We start from the raw sequence: 26,184 nt of genomic DNA, 5'->3' as shown, positions 1-26,184 counted from the left end.
AGATACCATAGAGAAGAGTTCAGCGGCTGCTGAAAGAAATGCCCAGCTGTTCCTAAACATCCGTTTATCAGCATCGGTGTACATGAGGCCTTACTGGGCATTTATGAGTTTTATCTTCCCAAAGAAATATATCCCGCTCTTCACAATCATGTCTTATTCCTGTCATCAGTTTTTGGCAGCACCTATATTTGTGAGCAACTATTTTCAAGGATGAAGCATACGAAGGACAAAAAAAGAACCAAAATATTGATGATTTAGTTTATCAAAAACCATGTCAAATATTGCACTAGTTTTAGGTTGTCCTCTTTAACTTTTTATAATAAATAATATTGCAAAAAAAAAAAAAAGTGGTAAAGCTTTATTACTACATTATCGATAGCAGTGATTGTTAACTTGTGATATGCGTGACTTTTGCTGCTCATCAGTTGTCCTTATTTATTGTTAGTGTATTTTATGTGTGGCCCAAGACAATTCCTCTTCTTCCAATTTGGCCCAGGAAAGTTAAAAGGTTTGACACCCCTGCTGTTACATCTTATCTATGTCTTCCCGTTGTTGGCTCCTGCAGTTTCTCTTTCGTTCATTGATGGACGCAGCTCCTCATCTTCAGAGTGGGACACTAGGCAGAAAAGAACTTGACTACGCCTATGGGGCAGTCCCAGGGGGTATACTCCCACTCTCTGCTATAGATATACATTTTTTTTTGCCTAGTCAGGACCTAGTTCTTTGCTTAGATCTCTGGTCCTGGCAATTTTTTTTTCTTTTTAAATGGAATTTGTTCCTCTATTTTTTTCCTGTTAATCTACAATCAATATCCAGACTGGGTGACAGACTGGATAATCTAGATCCAGAGGGTCCCCCCAGTCTGGTCAGCAAGTGCGTGCAGACCGCAGCTCCGCGCTAGTTTGGCGACGACGTAGCTCCACTGGACGGGGGCTGGCTTGCGAGTTAAACGTCTCGTGAGAAGTTACCTGAACCTCCCACCCGATCAACCTGGATAGCTGCCGTTACTAAAACACTTCCATTCTACCGTTTTACCTACGGTAGTAGGAACTGCCCAAAAAAATTTGATAAAGTGTGGTCAGCCTGGATTGATGCTGTAGGCGTGCCAATGTCACCAGTTCCATAATGATAGAAGCAGGAACTTACTTACTATTTGATGATATTCTATTTTTTTTTTTTTTCTTTCTTCTCTTTTGTCCTTAAATTGCTTTATTGATATTCCCCTTATCTTCCTTTCCCAAATAATTTTTTTTTTTTTTTTTGTGTGTGTTTGTATGTATGGATAATATTTTTCTTTTGTGCAGAGTAATGTATTGTAAATATTTGTCTTGTTTACATGTCTAACAATAAAATAAAAAAATGTAATTGTAAAAAAAACGTCTCGTGAGAGTCGCAGCGTTCCTCCTGGCCGACAGCACCCACATTACGATGGAGCAGTGGTCTATCCAGGGCAGTGCCCTCCCTGTTCCTAGTGTGGTAAGTAGCTGGTAAGTACCTTTTCCGCCCTCTTCCCCTGCAGGGTTTTGGGGTGGACGTGGGCCCCTCCCTGGGATGGTCGGATCCCCGGGCTCCCCTCCTTCCCAGACAGTGTCCCCTATTCTCGGCGGTTTTCTGCAGGCCTTGGTCACCCCCCGATGGGGTAGACATACCAGTTTAGGTCAGTCTGGGGTATTGAGCTGGAGATGAGGGTGAGTTGGGGAGCACGCCGCTGGCAACCGGATGATCAAACGTTGGGAGGGGGATTGGCCTGGCACCCTTCCTGTTGGGTTCGTTTTTCGAGGCTCCTGGGGTTCCCCCCCCGGGTGCCACTCGGGGCTGACATTTTCTTGTAGCTTTTTATGGCACAGTCCGGCGGCCATGTTTGTGTAGCCTCGGCGGCCATTTTCTTGTGGTTTCCCATTCAAAATTGCGGCGGCCATGTTTTTAAAGCCAGATGGGTGGTGATCAGCGGTGGGAGCCCCTAGTGCTGATTCCTGGATATTTCTCTTCCTGATCGCCACATGGTGTGCAGTTAGTTCAGTGCTGTATGTGCCTAATCGGTGGTGGTGAGTTTTTTTTTTTTTTTTTTAATTTTTTTAGGTTTCTCTCCCTTTCTCTGCTGTAGCAGCGATAGTGCTCTGTCCTGGGCCTTGTGGTGCCACCAGCACGGTGGGGTGTCCCTTGCAGTGTGAGTCACTTTTTTATGTGGGTTCCCCTCTCCATTATAGGAGTCCCTGGAGCATATTTTACCACCTGATTCCCCTCTCAGAGGCTGCCAGACCCTCCGGGTCCCAACCACTGACTGCACTGGAGTCCTTGGTAGATTTGGTCCTTGAAAAACGTGCTAGTACAAAGCATCACCCCGTCTTCACCTGCTTCCTCTGTCTCATCAGATCCTGAATCTGATTTGGCCGCTGTGGATGCGAGCTACCCTTCTGGGTCTGTGTCCACACACCATACATGCTCAGATAGTGAGAATGATTCCTCTGTTCCTCTAGCCGTGCACAAAAAGGCGCTAGTAGATGCGCTGATTGTATCAGTGCGGGAAACCCTGAAGATGGAGGATGCGACTAACGTAGCACTGGAGGCGCGGGTCACCTTTGGCACCCACAGGTCCTCCAAGGCGGCGAAGGTTTTCCCCTTTCCCGCTTTTTTTGACTGTATTATCACCAAACAGTGGGGGTGCCTAAATGCACTTTTGCAATCTCTAAGCGTTTTGCAATGCGGTACCCTTATGACGGTTCCCTCTTTAAAAAATTGACAGTTCCTCTTGTAGTGGACTCCCTGGGTTGAAAAAAGCCACTGTAATTCCAGTTGAAGAGTCCCTGGTCTTTACATATCCAGCTGATTGGAGGTCGGAGGCCTTGACCCGCCAAATGTTCACTGTAGCTGATTCAGCACTTAGGCTGATATTTATTATTGCCCTGGTGTCGCAAGCTATGACTGAGTGGGGAAAACTTCTTAACTGGGACCTGGAAGGGGAACAGCTCCCCCCTGCCTTTGCGGAGCTGGTGGATCAGTTGGTCCAAGGGCTACAGTTTCTGTGATGCCTCATTGGATGCGGCTCCCTTGATTTCTAGACTGTCTGTCTCAGCAGGGGTCTTGCTGGGTATTATCTGGCTGAAATGCTGGTCTGCCGACCAGGCTTCTAGCCGATCTTCCTTTTTTGTGGTGGATCACCTGTTAGGAGCTTCCTTGGATGACAACATCAAAGGCCTCACAGGGGGAAAGAGTACTCTTCTTCCACAGGCTTCCAAGAGTAAGAAGCCCCATCGCAGACGGGCGGCTTTCTTTTGGGCTCACAAGCGGCCTTTTCGTCCCTCAGAGTCCCAAGACAAGGGTTCTAAGCCCTTCAGGGCCTCCACTTGGGTTCTAAGAGGACCTGGTCTGGCAAGTCTCGAGCGGGGTCTGCCAAACCTGCAGACAGGGTTTCCTCTACATGAAGGGGCGCCCTCACCTGTGTAAGAAGTCTTCGCTGGTTTCTGGATCTGTGAACCTCCCTGATACAGGACAAGTGGGTCCACAAAGTAATTCGCTCTCGGTACAAGATCGAGTTTCGATCTTATTCTCCTGAAAGATTTTTCTGTTGCAACCTGCGCTTGTCTACAGATCGTTTAGGGGATCTCTTAGGGGCAGTGCAAGACTTGTTACTTCAAGGGGTGATTGTTCCATTTCTGACATCGGAATGTTTTCAAGGGTTTTACTCAAATCTGTTTACAGTTCCCAGGAAAGAAGGCAAGGTACGTACAATTGTGGACCTCAAGGCGCTAAACTGCTTTGTGCAGGTACAGAAGTTCCAAATAGTCTATTCGCACAGTAGTGGCGTCCATACAACAGGGGGATTTCCTCGCTTCCATCAACATCAAGAACACCTACCTTCACATGCCAATATGTTCTGGCCACCAGCGCTTCCTCCGCTTTGCTGTGGGCGAGGAGCATTATCAGTTTGCGGCATTACCCTTTGTTCTCGTCTTCACTCCTCAGGTCTTCTCAAAAATATCGGCCCGGTGCTAACATTGTTGCGTCAGCGGGAGATCACGGTACTGGGGTACCCGGACGATCTGCTTTTGCAAGCAGAGTCTCCGACTGCTCTTCTGGAGTTTCTTCCTCTGGAAAAACTGCAGAAATTGCAGGAGTCGATTCAGCTTCTGCTGTCCAGCAGAGGGTCATCTCTTCGGACTTGCACGCAGGTGCTGGGCCTGATGGTGTTTACCCTCGAGGCGGTTCCGTGTCTGCAAAAAGAGATTCTGGTAAAATGAAACAAGAATCCTCAGTCTCTAGACAATCTGATCCTGTTGAGCCGGAGTACCAGAGGGTCCCTGGTTTGGTGGCTTCGTTCTCCGGCACTTTGTCAGGGAAAATCTTTTCTTCCCCTGTCCTGGACGGTCGTCCCCAAGAAAGCCAGCCGGTTCGGGTGGGGAAACGTCCTCGGCACAGATTGTGCTCAGGGGGTCTGGACTCAGGAAGATCAATGTACTGGAACTCTGAGCGATCAGACTTTGCCTGGATCATTGGACGATTCATCTTCAGGGGTGGCTGGTACGAATCTAATCGGACAATGCCAGGACCGTGGCTTATTTCAATCAACAAGGGGGCACAAGAAGTGCCTTGGCGGCTCGGGAAGTAGCCGGTATTCTAAGGTGGGCAGAATGTTTCTTTCCTGCCCTCTCTGCTGTGCACAGGGGTGGAAAATTGCCTAGCGGATTACCTCAGTCGACAGCCGTTGGACCAGGAGTAATGGTCACTTCATCTGGCTGTATTTAATCAGCTGTAGTCTCTGGTGGGGTACTCCTGAGGTGGATCTGTTGGCCTCTTGTCTCAACAGGAAAGTACAGAGGTTTGTGGCATGGTCTCGGGGATTCTCTAGCCGACACCACAGACGCCTTAGTGCCTCCTTGTAGTCGATATCGCCTGATTTACGGCTTTCCTCCTCTCGAACTTCTGCCAAGACTCCTGTGAAGGATCGAGGCAGAAGGGATTCCGGTAATTTTAGTGGCTCCAGACTGGCCTCGCTGATCTTTCGGCCTTGGCGGTTCTCTTTCAACGTCCATTGGCCACACATCCCTTGTTGCGTACCTTTATCCAGGGAGTTTGACACTTGGCTCCTCCAGTGCAGTCTCCATTGCCGCCATGGGATCTCAATTTGGTGTTGTCAGTTCTCCAGAAGCCTCCTTTTGAAAATATTCGGGAGGTTCCCCTGCTTACATTTTCCCAGAAGGTGGCCTTTTCGGTGGCTATTACTGCTGCACCCAGGGTGTCAGAGCTGGCGCGCTGTCTTGTCATTCACCTTGCCTGGTAGTTCACCTGCATAAGGTGGTTGTACGTCCATGACCGTCGTTCCTAACAAAGGTCGTCTCCGATTTTCATTGAATGAAGACCTTGTGTTGCCTTCCCTGTGTTCCAGGCCTCAGCATCCTAAGGAAATTGCCTTGCATTCTCTGGATGTGGTTCGGGCAATCAGGGTGTACCTGGCAGCTACGAAGTCTTTTAGGAAGTCAGGCTCCCTATTTGTCCTCACGGATGGACCTTACAAATGGTTGGCTGCTTCTGCTGTGACCATTTCCAGATGGATTAGACAAACATTGATTCAGGCTTATTCTAATAAGGCTCAGGTTCCTCCTTTCCCTGTTAAGGCAAACTCTACTCAGGCGCTTAGTGCCTCCTGGGCTTTCGGTCATCAGGCGTCAGTGCTGCAGGTTTACAAGGCGGCTACCTGGTCGCCTGTGTACACTTTCACAAAGTTGATGTGTTGGCATCTGCGGATGCTTCCTTTAGTCGCAAAGTTTTGCAGGCTTCTGTTAGAGGACTCAGTCCTCTTTGAGGGTGTTTTTAATTTTTTTTCAGGTGAGCTCCAGTTGTTTTATGGTTTAGCTCCATGTTACCTAGTTGGCTATGTTTAGCCTTGGGAAGTATTTTTTTTTTTTCTTGCTGTTCCCACCCCTCATGTTTGACACTGCTTTGGGACATCCCACATAGTCAAGAAGATGAGGAGCTGTGTCCGCCAATTGACGAAAGAGAAAATAGGATATTTGACTTACTGTAAAATCCATTTCTCTAATGTTAATTGATGGACACAGCACCCACCCCTCTATGGAGTTGGGTTTTTTCTTCTGACACTGCTTGTAACAAAACTGAGTACCTATAGCAGGGAGTGGGATTATACCCCCTGGGACTGCCCCATAGGCATAGTCAAGTTCTTTTCTGCCTAGTGTCCCACTCCTGTAGGGACAGTATAACCCACATAGTCAAGAAGATGAGGAGCTGTGTCCCTCAATGAACATCAGAGAAATGGATTTTAAGCCAAGTCAAAAATCCAATTTTTTGGTAGTCTAGTACTGGTAGATTTAAGCGCTGAGAATTAGTGTGCATATTATAGCTTTCCAAATGTTTCACTAAAAACGTACCCCCCCCCCCCCCCCCGCATTAAAGAGAGCCTTTCGGGTCTCTAAACATATAAAACTTTTAGCTCCCTGCAGTAGGCCATCGCTTCTTGAGTGGCCCATATCTCTGATCTCTTTGTGCCAGCCCTGCAGCCTCTTCAAGCCCCTTCAGAATTCAACACTTCACTTAGTGATAGATGCCTGTGTCCTCCCCACCCACCAGTGTCATTATTCCTGACTGGAACCTCCTAATGTAAGATAGAGTAGTGAATTGTAGTCCTTCAAGGCCGTTGGGAGCTATTTTTACAGCCAGCAGAAAAAAAAGAGCACAGAAAGTTTTCAGCTTTCTGGCAGGATCAAAAGTGTTCAGGGAGGGTGAAGATTGCCTAAATGAGCCTTTTTACCCTGTATCCTGGCTGGCACACTGTAGCTTGTCTGCCTTGTGAGGCCTGCAGGGCTTCTTTGGGACAACCCCTGCTGTAAGTCAGGGCTTTGTCCTTTTGTTGAGGGAGCCTGATGTTCTATCTTAACACTGAGCTGCGGTTCATCCCAGCTGGGGATTACACGAAGCTCTGGCCGTGACACTTTCACAGGCTGGTAGAGGCGGGAAGTGAGACTGTATCATATTTATTTATATTTTTTTTTACTTTTAAAGCCCTTTGTAGGCTCAACTGTTTTTGCATGGGCCTCTTTCTTGTAGCCACACTGCGCATGCACGTACAAATTTCTAGGGTGCACACACTAAACTGCACTATCTCCATAATCCTCAAAGATGTTCACCCACAGGCTGCCTGCTGCCTTACAGTGGTGAGGTCACAGATGGCATTAAACCCTCCCTCCTCTAGCAATGGCCCACGAGTACCCATTGTGGGAAATCCCCTCCTTGAATGCTTTAGTATGGTGGATCATGAGTGCAAGGACAGTGGTCCTGTGGGCCTTGCCAGCCCATGATCTACTAGGAACTCCAGGGTGGCTTGCAGTGTACCACCTAAGAGTCCAGTCAGCCATAGCCTGGACAACTGTCCCCAACTTGAATCACAACACTCCTCAACTCCTTCATGCGTGGCTCCACCTCCTCCTTATTCTCCCTCGTGGGTTCTGCCCTACAACCTGCCTTTGTGGCCATCTCCATCTGACAGGCTTTGAGTGTCTGGTGCAATGATTTGTCTAGGGATCCTAGATCTATCCCAACTGACTGTTCAGTCCTCCCAACAAATGAAGCTTGTGTCTGTGGCCTTACACTACTGCGTGGACAGGCTGGGGTATATTACCAGTAATTTTCCCTTCCTTTTGGCCTGTGCAGTGCACAAATGCTAGCTCCAATACTTTCCTTGCATTGTTCACAAGGCATCCCCATTGAGGAATACCAAGATGACCTCCTTTTGAGAGAACAGTTAGCACAGACTCTTATCAGTCAACAGACTGTTCAAACTCTGCAGAGTGCCATGTTCAGTACAGAAGTTACCAGCCCTCCACTTTTGCATGAGCCTTCTGGGCTTAAAGTATAAATAAAGCCAAAACGTTTTTCTTCTTTGTTCACTGACAGACACAGCTTCAAGTTTTCAGACCATTGGGCTTATGCTCTTGCTCTCTAGGAGTAGGATTAGGCGGAAACCTTTTTGGTTACGCCCCTGGGGCAGTCCCAAAGGGTATACCATCACATCCTGCTGTAGGACATCCAGTTTGTAACAAGCAGTGTCATAAGAACAAATAACTGAACCCAAAAAGAGGGTGCTGTTTGTGAAACTCAGAGAAAAGGATTTTACGGTAAGACAAAATCCAGTTTTCTCTTTGTTCACTGACAGACACAGCTTAAAGTCTTCAGACCATTGGGATGTCCCAAAGCAGTGCAACATGAGGGGTGGGAAAAAACACAGCAAACGCAGAATTCCCAACAAGGCTAAACATAGCCAACCAGGTAACAGCAGGAGCTCAACTAGGAACAACCGGAGCACACCACCAGAAAAAAATGTCACCCTCAAGAAGGGGAAGCCTCCGCAACCGCAGCCTGCAAAACCTTGTGGCCAAACGCCGCATCCAAAGATGCAAGTACATCAATTTTAAAAATTTTGTGAATGTGTGTAGAGACGTCCAAATAGCCGCCTTGCACACCTGAACCACTGATGCCTGAAGGCCCATGAGGCACTAAGCGCCCTCGTAGAATGCGCTTTAACAGGGAAAGGAGGAACCTGACCCTTAATGAAGTAGGCCTGCACCGCCATCTGCCTGATCGACTTGGAAATGGTCGAAGCAGATGCAGCTTGCCCCTTACAAGGTCCATCCGTAAGAACAAACAAAGAATCGGATTTCTTAATTGGTTCAGTCACCGCTAGGTAAACCCGAATCGCCCTTACCACATCTAAAGAATGTAAGGCAATTTCCTAAAATAACAGTGGGTACATTTCTGCTGTAAAAAGGTAGTGGTATAATATTGTGATAATATTTTTAAAGGAAAAAAAAGCAGAAAGCAGCACACATGGACCTAGAGAAAATCCAAAACAATAATATACAAATATGTGTAGCGCTATCCAAAAAATAGAGCCGGCCTTCTGTGAGTGAATGCGGGGATGCCGCAGCACTTAGCTCCTCAGCGTTATATGGATACATGTCTGCTTATGGCGTTTTACATGTGAGTGTGAACTTTTGGTTTTAATAAATGTGATTGCTTTTACTGTCATTTTCTTGTACACATGTTCTCTGAGTACCCGACTTTGAATGTCTCCTATGCTACATCCTGCATTGATCCACACCTTGCAGAATTTTCCCTGTATTACTAATTAAGCGTGCTGAGGTCTATCCATTAAGTAGGGTGACTAACAACATCTGGTAAGCAGCTTTTTTGGATTCGCCTGCTGGGACTTGTGCTTCCTTTCTTTATCAATTTCCTTTTTTGCACATTCATTTGGATTGATTGCTTCTAAATGGACTTATATGGACTTGAATTTATTATTTTATTAACCACTTTGGATGGTGTCACATAATTACAGTGCCTTGCGAAAGTATTCGGCCCCCTTGAACTTTTCGACCTTTTGCCACATTTCAGGTTTCAAACCTAAAGATATAAAACTGTAATTTTTTGTGAAGAATCAACAACAAGTGGGACACAATCATGAAGTGGAACGGAATTTATTGGATATTTCAAACTTTGTTAACAAATGAAAAAAAATGAAAAATTGGGCGTGCAAAATTATTCAGCCCCTTTACTTTCAGTGCAGCAAACTCTCTCCAGAAGTTCAGTGAGGATCTCTGAATGATCCAATGTTGACCTAAATGACTAATGATGATAAATAGAATCCACCTGTGTGTAATCAAGTCTCCGTATAAATGCACCTGCACTATGATAGTCTCAGAGGTCTGTTTAAAGCGCAGAGAGCATTATGAAGAACAAGGAACACACCAGGCAGGTCCAAGATACTGTTGTGGAGAAGTTTAAAGCCGGATTTGGATACAAAAATATTTCCAAAGCTTTAAACATCCCAAGGAGCACTGTGCAAGCGATAATATTGAAATGGAAGGAGTATGAGATCACTGCAAATCTACGAAGACCTGGCCGTCCCTCTAAACTTTCAGCTCATACAAGGAGAAGACTGATCAGAGATGCAGCCAAGAGGCCCATGATCACTCTGGATGAACTGCAGAGATCTACAGCTGAGGTGGGAGACTCTGTCCATAGGACAACAATCAGTCGTATACTGCACAAATCTGGCCTTTATGGAAGAGTGGCAAGAAGAAAGCCATTTCTTAAAGATATCCATAAAAAGTGTCGTTTAAAGTTTGCCACAAGCCACCTGGGAGACACACCAAACATGGGGAAGAAGGTGCTCTGGTCAGATGAAACCAAAATCGAACTTTTTGGCAACAATGCAAAACTTTATTTTTGGCGTAAAAGCAACACCGCTCATCACCCTGAACATACCATCCCCACTGTCAAACATGGTGGTGGCAGCATCATGGTTTGAGCCTGCTTTTCTTCAGCAGGGACAGGGAAGATGGTTAAAATTGATGGGAAGATGGATGGAGCCAAATACAGGACCATTCTGGAAGAAAACCTGATGGAGTCTGCAAAAGACCTGAGATTGGGACGGAGATTTGTCATCCAACAAGACAATGATCCAAAACATAAAGCAAAATCTACAATGGAATGGTTCACAAATAAACATATCCAGGTGTTATAATGGCCAAGTCAAAGTCCAGACCTGAATCCAATCGAGAATCTGTGGAAAGAACTGAAAACTGCTGTTCACAAACTCTCTCCATCCAACCTCACTGAGCTTGAGCTGTTTTGCAAGGAGGAATGGGCAAAAATTTCAGTCTCTCGATGTGCAAAACTGATAGAGATATACCCCAAGCGACTTACAGCTGTAATCACAGCAAAAGGTGGCGCTACAAAGTATTAACTTAAGGGGGCTGAATAATTTTGCACTCCCAATTTTTCAGTTTTTTATTTGTTAAAAAAGTTTGAAATATCCAATAAATTTCGTTCCACTTCATGATTGTGTCCCACTTGTTGATTCTTCACAAAAAATTACAGTTTTATATCTTTATGTTTGAAGCCTGAAATGTGGCAAAAGGTCGACAAGTTCAAGGGGGCCAAATACTTTCGCAAGGCACTGTATGCTAATAACCATTTTTGATTGAGTTCACTATTTGGTTCAAAATGTCACACAATTATGCTAATAACTTTTTCTATGATTTATTATCACAATTTTTTGGATAGCGCTACACATATCTATATATAATTTCCTTAGGATGTTTAGGCTTAGGACATGAGGACGGTAGCACAACGTCCTCATTCAAATGAAACCCCGAGACAACCTTGTTGACCACCAAGTAAGGGGACCGACAGGACAACGCAGCCAACTCCCCCGATGTGGACCTGTTGGCTTTCTGTCTCAATAGGAAGGTGCAGAGGTTCGTGTCAAGGTCTCAGGATCCTCTGGCGGATGCCGCAGGCTCTTTGGTGGCCCCTTAGGGTCAGTATCGTCTGATTTATGCCTTTCCTCCAATCAACTTCTTCCGAGACTGCTACGCAGAATTAAGGTGGAAGGAATTCCAGTCATTCTGGTGACACCAGACTGGCCTCGTCGGTCTTGATATAGAGGCCTGTAAGGCTGGTAGCATATGTCTCTTGGAAACTTCCTCCCAGGGAAGATCTTCTGTCTCAGGGATCAATCTTCCCTCCTACTTTACGGTCACTGGCTTGAAAGCCAGGTGCTTAAAGAGGGCTGTCGGAGTCAGTGATTCCTACGGGGTTAAAGGCAAGGAAGTCTTCTTCCACGAAGGTTTATCATCGAGTGTGGAAGGCGTATATTACTTGGTGTGAGTCTCGGGGGGGGGGGGGGGGGGGGTCCCTGTTCCTTTTCTGTGTCTCGCCTGTTGGAGTTTCTACAATTGGGTGTAGATCAACGTTTTGGCTCTGGGCACCATCAAGAGCCAGATTTCCGCCTTGGCTATTTTTTTCTAAAGGCTGTTGGCGGTGAAGTCCTTGGTTCACACTTTTGTGCAGGGAGTTTGCCATCTGACTCCTCTGGTGCGATCCCTGGTACCTCCATCGGATCTCAATTTGGTGCTGTTGGTGCTTCAAAGGCCTCCCTTTGAGGCCTTATCTGAATTGGCGGCGATGTCCTGCCACTCACCTTATCTGGTGGTACTCTGACCTAATCAATCGTTTCTTCCTAAGGTGGTTTCTGATTTTCATTTGAATGAAGACATTGTGCTGCCTTCACCCTGTCCCAAGCCCAAGCATTCCAAGGAATTTGCCTTGCATTCTTTGGATGTGGTTCGGGCAATCAGGGTTTACCTGGAGACCACTGAGTCTTTTAGAAAATCAGATGCTCTTTTCGTCCTTAACAAAGGACCTTGTAAAGGATTGGCTGCATCTGCTGCGACCATATCCAGATGGATCAGGCAGACAGTAGTTCAGGCTTATTCACTGGAGGGTCAGGTTTCTCTTTTCCCAGTGAAGGCGCATTCTACTAGAGTTTCAAGTGCCTCTTGGGCTTTTCGCCACCTGGCGGCAACTTGGTCGTCTGTGCATAGGTTCACAAAATTCTACAAAGTAGATGTGTTGGCATCTTCGGATGCTTCCTTTTGGCACGCAAGGTTTTGCAGGCTGCTGTTTAAAGAGAATCTTTTTTTGTTTCTCTTTCAGGGTGTATGTTTTTTTTCTAGATGAGCTCCAGTTGTTCCATGTTACCTGGTTGGCTAGGTTTAGCCTTTGGGGAATTACGTCTTCTTGCGTTGTTTTCCCACCCCTCATGATTATACTGCTTTTGGGACATCCCATTGGTCTAAAGATGATGGAGCTGTGTCTGTCGATGAACGATAGAGAAAACTGGAGTTTTGTAAGAACTTATCATAAAATCCTTTTCTCTGAAATTCATCAACAGACTCAGCGCCCACCCCTCTACTTCTGAGTGAATGGGGTTTTTTGTCTTCTAAACACTTCTTGCAATTAAACTGATTGCTGATAGCAGAGTGTGTGGGGTTATGCCTGCAGGGACAGCCCCATAGGCGTGGTTAAACCTTTTTTCCTGCCTAGTGCCTATTCCTGATAGGAGGAGCATAACCCATTGGTTTAAAGATGATGGAGCTGTGTCTGTCGAACTTCAGAGAAAAGGATTTTATGGTAAGTTCTTACAAAAATCCAGTTTTTTCCTCTGCTGGATGCCTTCGCTCCAGGAGAGGGAAATGCATCCGAAAAAATGCATCCAAAGCCACGTTTTGCATGCACGTTAATGCATTCTTTTGGCCTGAATATTCATTTATCGCGGCTGTTAAAATGCAAAAATGCCTAAGCGCAATTTTAAGTTGTTAACTCAATGCTCTTCTTCTGACCGTGCTGGTGTTGCATTTCTTTTTCTGCCTGTAAATGCCTACGTGTGCATGGCTTAGAGTCAGGAAAAAATGTTAATTGCCTATAAAATTAGCATTTTTTGGCCTAAAATGTCTGACTTCTCACTTTCTGTTGGTGACAGTGGTGACCAGTACAAATAGAAAAGTAAATCTTCCCAGTGTGGACACAGACAACAATAACAACTAGTCTAGTCTTTAGTGACCCTTGTTCACCCTTTCTCTTTAAACATTTGCCTGCAGTGGCAAGAGAACCTCTATTTTTACACACTGTACCAGTCAGTACTTGAAAGTACTTTTATGGTGCCTGCCAGTGTGCGTGCGACCTAATTTGTCCTCCGTGAATATGGTGCCCTCCATTTTTTATTAGGAAGACATAAATTCTGTCTCACCTACTGAAAGTTATGAAAAAGGTTCTGCCAAGGGTACCACATAGGCTAAATTGCCCTTATTGCACAAAGCCACAATTTTAGGTCTCAAGCATATTTATTAGATTAACGGGGTTGTATATTGTTTTGTATATATGCTTTTAATAGGCACAGGACTAAAGATTAAACATTTAAAAAATATATTTCTCTTACGTCCTCCGACAGTCACCGCCCCTTCATAATCTTCACCAATGGGTAATTGACCTTTGCTCCGCAGGAGTAGCTAGGCAACAAGATTTGTTAATATCAAAGCTTTTAGCATATCACACCCCTAGGGGGCGGTCCCCTCAGTCAATACCTCCCTGCTTCCAGCATTCTCAACTCAGTTTTCAATTGCCTAGCTTAGGAGTAGCTGGCTGTTCCTGTGCAGGGGCTTTCAGTCTCAGCCTTCTATCCTCTTTTTGATTTTATTTCAAGTGTTTTTCTCTTTCTTTTACTTAGCTGTTTTTTTCTCAGCATTAGTTTAGTTTTCTTCGGATGAAGATAGATCATGCGGAGCTGGGTTTCGGACTGGCCACCCTGGATCCCAGGGCTGAGAGCCAGGGGTTTCTCCAGCCTGCCATCGAGCGTTCAGCTCAGGTTTTCCCTGGCATATTGAACGACCCATCCCTGTTCGCTGCAGGGATGCTGCCTGTGAGGTGGCTACCTCACCGGACGCCATTTGCGGTTTCGCACCGCAATCCACTGCGTCCTGGCTGCGACACTCCCTGTTCTCCGTACAGTGGTTTGGTCGCTGAAGACGGCTCCCCACGCCATCCGGAATGGTAAGTAAACCTGTCTGTTTGGGTGTCAGTCTGTGACTGTGTGACCCACATGTCTGTGTGAGTGCGCTCCCTGTCAGATTCCTGTGTGGAATAGCTGCCTTTCTGTGGGCTGCGGGGGGGCTCTCCCGCTCTGCTATGTGTACTGTATGGGCAGACTGGGCTCAGACATGCTGTGCGGCGGCCGCTGATGCGGTCCGCCATTGTTTCGGATAAAACTGTGGTAACCGGCCCTGTTTAATACAGCGGTGTGTTTTGGCGCCAAACGCCGCCATTTTAGCAGCGGTCGATCATGCAAGCTCATGTCGGCGCCATTTTCTTGTTGCCTTAATTCCTCAGCTGAGCGGCCATGTTTGTGGAGCCTTCATAGGCAATATAGGTCGGTCAGTCATTGCATCACTTCCTTTTTCACTGGAACAGCGATCGGTGGCAGCAGCTGTGTGCTCTCTCCAGGTTTTTTACCTTCCTTATCCTGTATTTCCTTGCTCAGTGCTCCTTATCCCTGCGGGGGTCGGTACATACAGTAGTGTGCGGTGGGCTGCGCTCGCCGCTGTCTTAAAGGGGCAGTCCTTTATTTCAGTTGATATTGGGGCATGGATTCTCAGGATTGCAAGTTTCCTCCCACCCTGGTGGGGGGCCGAGGGGCTGCTGCATCCCCCGAGGGGGCTGATCTGGCTGCTGTTGTAGCGAATTTGGCTTCTCAGGTGCAGATGCTAATGGCTGATCGATCCGCAAAACGGCCCAGGTTATCTATTTCCTCTGATTCAGAGGGCGATGGGGCTGCTATGGCTGGAGTGCCCTTCTCAGGGTCTCGTTCATCTCTGGACCTTGTGGGGTCCGAGGGGGAGGCTGAGGTAGAAGGAGTTGATACTTCTCCCCCTGGCTCGCCTGAAGAGCTTGCACTTATGGATGAGTTGATTACTTCTATCAAGGAAACCTTGCATCTGCAGGATGAACCATGTCCTCCTGCTTTGATGTCCTCTTATGGGACGAAAAGGAAACGCAAATCAGCGCAGGTTTTTCTCTGCCCTGTGGAATTTCAGCGCGCGGTTGATGAGCAATGGCGCAATTTAAAGAAGCCCTTTACTGTGCCAAGTAAGTTCAAGCTGCGTTATCCATTTACACCCACCACTGATGAGCGTTGGTGTGTGCCGCCTCAAGTGGATCACGCGGTGGCAGTTTTGAATAAATCCACTGCGATTCCTGCTGAGGATACCCCGGTGTTCCGGGACCCTACGAACAGGAGATTGGAGTCTCTGGCCCGTCATGCTTATACGGTTGCTGGTTCTATGCTGAAGCCTATTTTTGCTTCCATTATGGCAGCCCAAGCTATTGCGGATTGGACGCAGGTGCTCAGGCGCACCCTGGTGGCTGACTCTGCTCCGCCGACAACATTGGCTATGGTAGATCAGATTCATCAGGGTGTCATGTATTTGTGCGATGCGGACTTGGATTTAGTCCCTTTTGGCTGCACGCCTCTCCAGTGTAGCGGTGTTGAACCGTCGCCTAATATGGCTGAAATGTTGGTCGGTTGACCAATCCTCTCGCAAGACTCTAGCTAATCTTCCCTACGCGGGATCTCGCCTTTTTGGCGAGTCTTTGGATACTCTGATAAAGGGAATTTCCGGGGGTAAGAGCACTCTCTTACCCCACACTCACAAGAAGTTTGTTCGCGGTAAGAAGAATACCTCGTTTAGGCCCTCTCAGGGGTCCTTTCGTGCCTTTCGGTCGCAATACAAGGGCAAGCCCTTCAAGGGCCAAGGCTCCCAGAAGAAGCCGTGGGCAGGTAAGCAGAAGTCCGGCCAGTCCGGGTCCGCTGCCCATACCAGTTCGGCCTGAAGGGGCGCCCTCACCCGGTTCTGGGGTGGGGGGACGTTTGCTCGGTTTTCTTCAACCCTGGCTGGCCCGCATTCGGGACAGGTGGGTTCAGGAAATCGTTCGATCTGGATACAAGATCGAGTTTCTCTCTCGGCCGGCGAGCAGATTTTTTCCCTCAAATCTTCAGCTGTCTCCGGAGCGTTTGCAGGATCTGCACCTGGCGGTGCGGGACCTGCGGGCCCAGGGAGTGGTGGTTCCGGTGCCTCATCGGGACAGATTTCGGGGGTTCTACTCCAATCTGTTCACTGTGCCCAGAAAGGAGGGCAAGGTACGTCCGATTCTGGACTTCAAAGCTCTGAACCGCTTTGTGCGGGTTCGCAAGTTCCGCATGGAATCCCTGCGCTCAGTGGTGGCTGCCCTGAGTCCGGGGGAATTCATGGCCTCCATCGATCTGAAGGATGCGTACCTTCACATCCCCATTTTCGAGGGTCACCAGAGGTACCTTCGATTCGCCATTGCGGAGGATCATTACCAATTCGTGGCGTTACCCTTCGGTCTCGCTTCGGCTCCGCGGGTTTTCACCAAGGTGCTTGCGCCGATCCTGGCCTTATTGTGAGTCCAGGGCGTCTCTGTCTTGGGATATCTGGATAATATCTTGCTTCGGTCTGCGACCAGTCAGGGCCTGGTGAACGACCTGTCCACCACGATGCAGACTCTGCAGGAGTTCGGTTGGACGATAAATTTTCCAAAATCAACGTTGTGTCTGTCGGTTCGTCTTCCCTACCTGGGGATGATCCTGGACTCTGCTCAAGCGAAGGTCTTCCTGCCGGAAGACAAGCTCCGGACACTTCAGGACGAGGTCAGGTCCCTCAGGGACACTCAGTGCTCGTCCCTCCGGACATGTATGAGATGTCTAGGTCTAATGGTCTCGGCTTTCGAGGAAATTCCCTTCGCCCAGTTTCACACGCGGGGTCTTCAGGCGGAGATCCTGGCCAAGTGGGACGAGCGTCCGCAATCTCTGGATCGGCAGCTTTCGTTGAGCCGCCACACCCGAAGGGGTCTTTTGTGGTGGCTCCAGTCCCCGGCGGTGTCGGTGGGCAAGTCCTTTCGTCCTTTGTCGTGGACGGTGATCACCACGGATGCCAGCCTGTCGGGCTGGGGTGGTGTTCTGGGCGTTCTGTCCGCCCAGGGAACTTTGTCGGAGGAGGAATCCTCCCTTCCGATCAACATTCTGGAATTGCGAGCGATAAAACTTTGTCTTCTGTACTGGTCGGAACGGCTTCAGGGCCGTCCGGTTCGGGTTCAGACGGACAATGCCACAGCGGTGGCCTACATCAACCATCAAGGGGGCACCAGGAGTGCCCGTGCTGCTCGGGAAGTAAACGGCATTCTGTCGTGGGCCGAGACACACGTCCCGGCGAGAACGGCTGTGCACATTCCGGGGGTGGAGAACTGGCAGGCGGACTATCTGAGTCGCCAGGCCCTGGACCAGGGGGAGTGGTCCCTTCACCCGGATGTCTTCCAGATGTTGTGCGCGAAGTGGGGTCTTCCGGATGTGGACCTGTTCGCGTCTCGTCTGAACAACAAGGTGGAAAGGTTCGTGGCAAGGACGCGCGATCCTCAGGCTGACGCCTCAGACGCGTTAGTGGCGCCCTGGCATCAGTATCGTCTGATGTATGCCTTTCCACAGATTCAGCTGCTGTCCAGGCTGCTTCGCAGATTGGTCTCGGAACCGCACGCGGTGATTCTGGTGGCACCGGACTGGCCTCGCCGGTCTTGGTACGCACACCTCGTAAATCTGGCAGTCGACGCTCCGTGGCGCCTGCCGCTTCGGGAAGACCCTCTGTCTCAAGGGCCGATATTCCATCCTGCTTTACAGTCGCTGGCTTTAACGGCCTGGCTGTTGAAAGCCAGGTCCTGAAGGATAGGGGTCTCTTCCCTGAGGTCATTCCCACTTTGATCAAGGCTAGAAAAGCCTCTTCGGGAAGAATTTACTACCGTACTTGGAAAGCGTACTTTGCCTGGTGTGAGTCCAGGGGGTATTCCCCTCGATCATACTCGGTGTCGAGAGTGTTGGCTTTCCTCCAAACTGGAGTGGACCAGCGTTTGGCGCTGGCCACAATTAAGGGTCAGATTTCTGCGCTGGCCGTTCTTTTTCAAAGCCCTGTGGCGTCTAATTCATTGGTTAGCACCTTTGTTCAGGGGGTGCGACGTTTGGCCCCTCCTAGGAGGGAACCTTTGCCTCCATGGGACTTGAACTTGGTTCTATCCGTGTTACAACAGGCTCCCTTTGAAAAGATCAGGGAGATCTCGTTGTCTCTGTTGTCCAAAAAGGTTGCCTTTTTGGTGGCGATCACTTCGGCTCGCAGGGTGTCGGAGCTGGCGGCTTTGTCCTGCAGCTCTCCCTACCTGGTGATTCACAAGGATAAGGTGGTCTTGCAACCTACCCCATCTTTTCTTCCGAAAAGGATCTCGGAGTTTCACCTGAATGAGGACATTGTCTTGCCTTCGCTTTGCGCGAAGCCTAAGCATCCGAAGGAGGTGGCTTTGCATGCCTTGGATGTTGTTCGGGCGATCAGGGTTTACCTGTCATCGACTAAGTCCTTTCGCAAGTCGGATTCCCTATTCGTCCTTCCAGAGGGACCTCGGAAGGGCATGGCGGCGTCGGTTGCTACCTACGCCAAATGGATCAGACAGACGATTGTACAAGCCTATGCTTTGAGAGGGAAGGTTCCTCCTTTCCCTGTGAAGGCGCACTCTACCAGATCTCTGAGTACGTCTTGGGCCTTTCGTCATCAGGCTTCTGTGGCCCAGGTGTGTAAGGCGGCGACTTGGTCGTCCGTTCACACCTTCTCCAAATTTTACAAAGTGGATGTTCAGGCATCGGCAGATGCTTCCTTTGGCCGTAAAGTTCTTAGTGCGGCAGTGCCTTAGGGTCCCTTGTTTGGGCCCTTGGCTGTTGGGGTGTTTTTACCCCTGGGTTACTTGTTCTTCCTGGGTTGTTGCTCCTGTTGAGCACGTTTTCCTGTTGCCAGGTTGGTTCTCTTACCTTGGTAAGATTCCTTTCTCTGATGTGGGTACTGCGTTGCTTTATGCGCGGCTGCGTTTTTTTCCCACCCCTCATGTCTACACTGCTCTGGGACGTCCCATTGGTGAAGATTATGAAGGGGCGGCGACTGTCGGAGGACGTAAGAGAAAACTGAATTTTTGTAAAATCTTACCGTAAAATTCCTTTCTCTGAGTCCTCCGACAGTTGCCGCCCCCGCCCCTCTTTTGGGGTTTGTTTATGTACTCTACTGCTATGCTACTGAAACTGAGTTGAGAATGCTGGAAGCAGGGAGGTATTGACTGAGGGGACCGCCCCCTAGGAGTGTGATATGCTAAAAGCTTTGATATTAACAAATCTTGTTGCCTAGCTACTCCTGCGGAGCAAAGGTCAATTACCCATTGGTGAAGATTATGAAGGGGCGGCGACTGTCGGAGGACTCAGAGAAAGGAATTTTACGGTAAGATTTTACAAAAATTCCGTTATTTTGTTTTTCAGTCAGGTAAATATTGTATATAAATGTTTGATATTTTATTAAGTTCGGGAAAGCAGGTGGCGCATATGGCTTTGTAAATGTATCAATTAGTGAACAGTTGCTGCTTGTCTATATTTTTAGAATGGCCAATGTGCTCTTTAAACATCGTACCATGGACAAACCATGTATGACAGTTTTTTATTTTTCTGAAAATGAAGATTTTATGCAAGCAGTGAAAAGTTATACATTAATGGATGTAAATAGAATTGATCAAAAACGTTATACTTTCACTTGTACAATGCACCAGTTATCTCATTTGTGAAGAGAACAATAATATAGTTGCCATAGCGAACATGTTTTCTTTTTCCGTATATTTAAAAAACAGTAAAAGTATACAAATCTATAATAACTATGGTGATACCTCAATTTTTCTTTTTTCCAGCATTCATAATCACAATGATTTATATTACTGTAGTTCAGGGGTTGGTAACTTGTTGACCGTAATGTACCAGTGGATTATGGGCATGTGACAGATCACACCTGACCGTGCCATGCCATCTCTTAGACCTCAGATCCTGATTTATATGACTGCAGTGCCCCCAGCATCCTGTCATTCTTCCTTGAGCAGAGTGCTGGGCGCAGAATACTCACTTTTGAACTCTGCATTACTACTGACCCCTGAGATCTTAAAGCTTTCCTTACTTAATGGGGCCTTGCTGGGTTATTTGCTTAAAACATTTTGCTCTGCACCATGGTGATCTTTGGCCCTGTTGTTCAGGTAGATCTCCACCTCTCCATGGTGATTTTGCAAGGGAAGTAATGTGGGAGCTACAAATGCCGACTTGTTTTTAAAGGTGTGTGCTTCAAGGCTGTCGTTTTAAATCCTTTACCTAGTGATTCAATCTCCTGGAACAATTGTGCACCCAGCATAGTGTGAGTAGTCCCATGTGCTTGTTCCAGGTAAGTGATTCAATAGCTAGTTAAGCCACCTCTCAGAATGAGAGACCAAGAGTTTGTACCCTTAAAACAAGTCTACAAGAACACATCCTATATTTGTTTCCACTGATTTACATTAAGAATTGCCATCTACTTAGACAAGAAATTTTTACTGTTATTTTGACAACCATATGTACCCATTCAACCTTTAAGAAGTGGTGCTAGGGAGGGCACAAGAAAGCCTGGTTGAAGACTTGTGTCTATCTTGCCTCACTCTGCACTTCCTATTTCAGATAGGTTACCAGCTAATACTGTAACCTGTCTCTAGCATTTAAAGGATTTGGTGAAAGTAGTGGGACTGCTTATGACCACTGTTAAAGTTCAGTGTTGGAGAATGCCCCCAAATTGTCTGTAAAAGTATTTTTTTTTTTTTCGAAACATAGAAACTATCACTAAGCTATTCTTCTTCACATATTTTTTCCTTTCTGCAGGTTCCTGGATACATCAAAGCAGGCTATAGGAATGCTGTTCATCCACTTTGCGAATGTCTACTTATCAGATCTCACCAGGGAGGATCCATGTACACTGTAAGTATTCTGGTAATTCATATGTGGAGGTTTAATGGGAAAGAAAAGAAGACAGGCACATAAAAACTGGAGCAAAGCTGAAATGTCTGTTTTTCAGAGCAGCCAATCTGGTACATTCTACTATGCTCATCGCTAGAAAAGTTACTGGTGAATTCTTGTTTTCTCCTCTCACCTTCCGAGATGGCAAACACATGAGAGATGAGAGGCTCCACCCTACAGGAAACGCAATCAGTTCACAGCTGTTAAAAGGCCCCACCCTTCCCCTTGTCCCTCAGTATTGATTGTGTTTCTTCTACAGCAAAACAGTTATTTTTTTCTCTGACCTGAAGACTCTGTGTTGGATGGTCCCCCTTCCGGCCCGGAAGAGGGAAGCGAGTACGGAGGAGACGCCGGACCAGCATGGCGGCGGTAAGGCAGACTCACTCTCCGGCCGAAAGAGGCCAGGAAACTGCCAAAGACATGAAACTTGCCACAACCCACCTCATGGAGAAGGAGGAGGGAAGGTCGGTTCAGGTGGCTACAGTAAAAAGCAGATCGGAGCCCGGTAAGTGCCGTTTTCCTTTCCGATTGGGGCTGAAACCAGTGTCAGGATTAGTTCCCTGGTAGTTCCTATGCTCTCCCCCAGCGGGGCCTGTAGCCAAGTTACTATGGGGCAGGAAGAATGATCTTATGTTTTATCTCCTCTTCTCTTGCAGAATCCCCAGGTGGAACCCAGGAGGCCTCTGATAAAGCACCCCCTGTATCCGCTAGCACTAAAAAGTGGTAATTGCGGGGAGAGACTGCCCAGATCTCACACCAAGCCCTTTTGTTACAGGAGTATTACCAAACTGGCTGGTAAAGAAGCCTCAGGGTTGATGATAGATTTCCTTAAGTCTATGCAGGAGGAAATGCTAGCCACTACCCAGTCCTTCCGCACCTCTGTGGCTTTCCCCCAGGTGACCGAACCGGGTAAGCTAACCCCTAAAGAGGGCCCTTCTTCCCAGGAAAGTTTACTTTCCAAGGCAGGTCCAAAGAAAGGGCGCACCAGCCTAGCGTTTAATTCTCAGTAAGGCTTTATTAGTACAAAATAAAAATGGCTACTCACAAACAGAAGATTTAAACCAGCATATCAAATTCAAACGTCGGAGTCCATTGTTAGTGTCCACTGTCTTTGATAGAATGACGGCTAACACGTTTCGAGGCTTTACCTCTTCCTCAGAGCAGAGGGCTGCCTCCTCACTTATTTACAGAGGACCAGGGAGTTTAGGAGATCTAATTACCTTTTGATCCTCTACTCTGGACCAAGAAAAGGACTGCAGGCGTCAAAACCTTCAGTCTCCAGGTGGATTAGGCAAGCCATTACCATGTCTTATGAGGTTTCAGGTATTCCTGCGCCAGCAAAGCTGAAAGCACAAGAGTACTGGCAACATCCTGGGCCGAAAAAGCGGGAGCTTCCTGGGAACAGATTTACAGTGCAGCCACCTGGTCCAGCCATGACACTTTTCTGAAGCTCTACCGGGTGGAGGTGCTGTCTCAGCAAGACCTAGCCTTTGGTTGAAAGATACTACAGGTGGCGGTCCCACCCTAAGGTAGGCCTGTGGTTACTTTATTATCCTCTCATGTGTTTTCCATCCTGGAAGTTGAGAGGAGAAAACCGTCCGTTAGACTTACCGGTAACGGTGTTTCTACGAACCTTCCAGGGTGGCAGGCCTACTTCCGCCCTGTTAAAAAGGGTGAGGAAAGAATGTATACAATAGGTGGTAAGTACTTAAGTGATTTTACATCCCTTGTGAGTCGGTTGGAGACATACTTTTTTACAACTGAGGGACAAGGGTAAGGGTGGGACCTGATTGTGTTTCCTATAGGGTGGAGATTCTCATCTCTCATGTGTTTGCTGTCCTGGAAGTTTTGTAGAAACACAGTTACCGGTAAGCCTAACGGACGGTTTTCTCTTTCGTTTAATTGATGGACACAGCTCCTGATATCCATAACCATTGGGTTATACTGCCCCATACAGGAGTAGGACACTAGGTAGAAAATAATTCTGACTACACCCATGGGCAGTCCCAGGGGGTATACTCCCTCTCTCTGCTATAGCCACTCAGCTTTTTTTTCTGCCTAGTCAGGAGTAAGGCCCTAGTTCCTTGCTGGGATCTTTGGTTCTAGCAATTTTTTCTTTTTAGATAGATTTCTTTCTCCTGGATTTTTCCTGTGAGATCTACAATCAACTGTCAGACTGGGCGACGGGCTGGATAATCTAGATCCATTGGTCACCCCACTCTGCCAAGCGAGTGTGCGCAGACCTCAGATCCACGTTAGGTCATCCGTGATATAGCCCCTCTGGACAGGGGCTAGCCTGCGAGTTAAAAACCTTGCAAGGTCGCAAACAACCGGGCCTCGGCCCAAGCCGCAACGTTCTTCCTGGCCAACAGCCCCCCATTTCGATGGAGAGGGGTTCTGTCTGGAGCAGTGCCTGCCTGGTTCCTAGTTAGGTGCGTAGCTGCCCCCCCCTCTCCCCCTGGAGGGTTTTGGGGTGGATGCGGACCGACGAGTTCCCCTCCTTCCCGTCAGGTACCCCCCCTTGTCACCTGTCCCCCATCTTATCCCCCCCCCCCTCCACATATGTTTGGGCTGTTTGGGTGGTCTGGTCCACCTCCTGGGGTGGGGGCAGGGTGCTATATTGGCGATAGGGGCCGGGGGAGTTAACTAAAACGATTGTAATGCATGCTTTCAAAGCAGACCTTCCTTTTATTCTAGCGATTGAACTACATACTGAATCCTCATGATATGGGTTTTTAATGGCAATCCAAACAGATTTGTATAAAAAGTAGAAATTTTATTCAAAAGATATATAATTTCTTACAGAAGAACAAACCTTTATCAAAAAGTAGGGATGCAAAATACATATATGCATGTAAACATAGAAAATCTATACATATACAGAATAGAAAAAAATGGTTACGGATTGAATCGCAAGTGGCAAAATGGTATTCCCCAGCTTGATGCTGTAAATTTGACAGGAAACAACAGAAGGGGATTCCCCTTCTGTGGTAATATCTAAACTGCATCAAGCTGGGGAATACCACTTTGCCACTTTTGATTCAATCCTTAACCATATATGTATGAGCCACGCCCCACGCCGACTCATGGCGTCACTCTGACGCCATTGCGCCGGCGGTTGGTTTCCTCCTTCAGTGCTTATGAGACAGCACAGGAGACGGCCATGCCTGCTGGCGTGTCCCGTCCCTGGTTGTCTCTCCTGTGCACTGAGCGCGACGCTGGGCTCACTTTGTCTGGCGGCTTCCTGGCGGATGTGGAGCACCGTGTATTGGAGTCTGGGCTTCACTTGCTGGTATCTTATTTTTTTCGGTCTCAGATCTCCTGTTCAGTTACACCTTTCCTTAACCTTTTTCTCCCTTTTGGTTTGGGTCTTTACAATTATTTTGTTTCACCTGGTTGTTCAGTCATTTCCTTGGTTTTGGTAACACCCCTCTTCCTTCTTTATTCATGCTATATCACAATACACTACCACATATTGTTCACCCCTTTATGTTATCATAACAATACACACTATCATATATTCTTTATTTGTTATGTTGGACCATAACACCTCTTTACACACTTTTTATCCACTCATACCATAACCATAACACACGTTCACACATCCCTCTCTCATTTATGCCATACCACAAATCTTCTACACATTCCTTATCCATTATACCATATTATAATACATGATCATATATATATAATTTTTATCCATTACGCTATACTATACTATATGACCATATACCCCTTATTCATTCATGTTATAACCATAATACATTATATATTACTACATAATTTTATGCATTATGCTATACTATACTACAGGACCACATACCCTTTATTCATTTATGTTATAACCATAATATATTATATATCACTACATACAACTTCTTACCCTTTTTATTTCATTCTGTTGCAGCACCATGGTGACTCTTATCCTTTATACTTTGTATTACTACTAATACCATTACATATATATACATATATTTTTGATAAATATCCTTCCATGCTGCCACATATCCTTGACTTCTTACTACGCCCACTTCAGCCCACACCCATCATATGTGCGGCAGGCTCTGCCTGGCCCGCCGGCCTTGTGCGCCTTCAGCTCCCTGGGGGGAGCTCATTGGGACAAATCCACTCTCCTTTCCAATTACCAACTGAGCCTTTTATAAGTGTGGGTATGTATGGGGTTTAGCCCCTTCTCCCTCCCCCCTCTTTTCCAATTCATATTATCAACACTGTGCCAATTTCCTTATATGTTTCTTTTTAGATTTTTACATCTGCTCCTGATGAAGTGGCGATTTGGGCCACAAAACGCGTTGAGTTCATGATGTTTTAAATTCTACTACTTTTTTATTACTACTTGGATTTTCATCCTATGATGCTATGTATACTCTCCAATACTCTATCATATACGGAATCCTACTCTGTTGATTTCTATGCAATTGGACTGTGGGATCACTTATCAACTCTCATAATATATCATTTTTTGTAAACATTGTATATGTTATATTGAACTGTATGTACCAATAAACATGCCAATTGTTTCCTGACAGCATGATCACGTCTTTCACTCAAAGTCCCAACCTCCTATTCTTTTTACCTACTTTTTGATAAATGTTTGTTCTTCTGTAAGAAATTATATATCTTTTGAATAAAATTTCTACTTTTTATACAAATCTGTTTGGATTGCCCTTAAAATCCAATATCAGGGGGATTCAGTATGTTTTTCATAATTTTTCAGGGATGATGGCCAATCACACCTCTAGCCACCTAGTCATTATACTCTAGCCATTGAATTGACAGTAAGAAACATGCATTTATATGCAGAAAGCAACAAAGAGATGCAGATGTTATCAACTTGATACATGAATAGCATGAAAAGACAGACA

The 26,184-nt window shown here is 46.9% G+C and overlaps 1 protein-coding gene across 1 annotated transcript in view; it reads left to right on the top strand.

Moving 5' to 3' along the window:
- The window catches only part of LOC309562057 (store-operated calcium entry regulator STIMATE-like), a 161,666-nt gene that overhangs the window by 95,114 nt on the left and 40,368 nt on the right, over positions 1-26,184 (top strand). Inside the window, exon 3 of the mRNA XM_082266168.1 lies at positions 21,167-21,262. Within this exon, the coding sequence (XP_082122294.1) occupies positions 21,167-21,262 (96 nt within the window). The remainder of the gene's footprint in view (positions 1-21,166; positions 21,263-26,184) is intronic.

The sequence above is a fragment of the Pelophylax lessonae genome (assembly GCF_965119305.1).
Source record: "Pelophylax lessonae genome assembly, chromosome: 8".
Lineage (NCBI taxonomy): Eukaryota > Metazoa > Chordata > Amphibia > Anura > Ranidae > Pelophylax > Pelophylax lessonae.
This window is presented reverse-complemented; position numbering and strand designations above follow the sequence as displayed.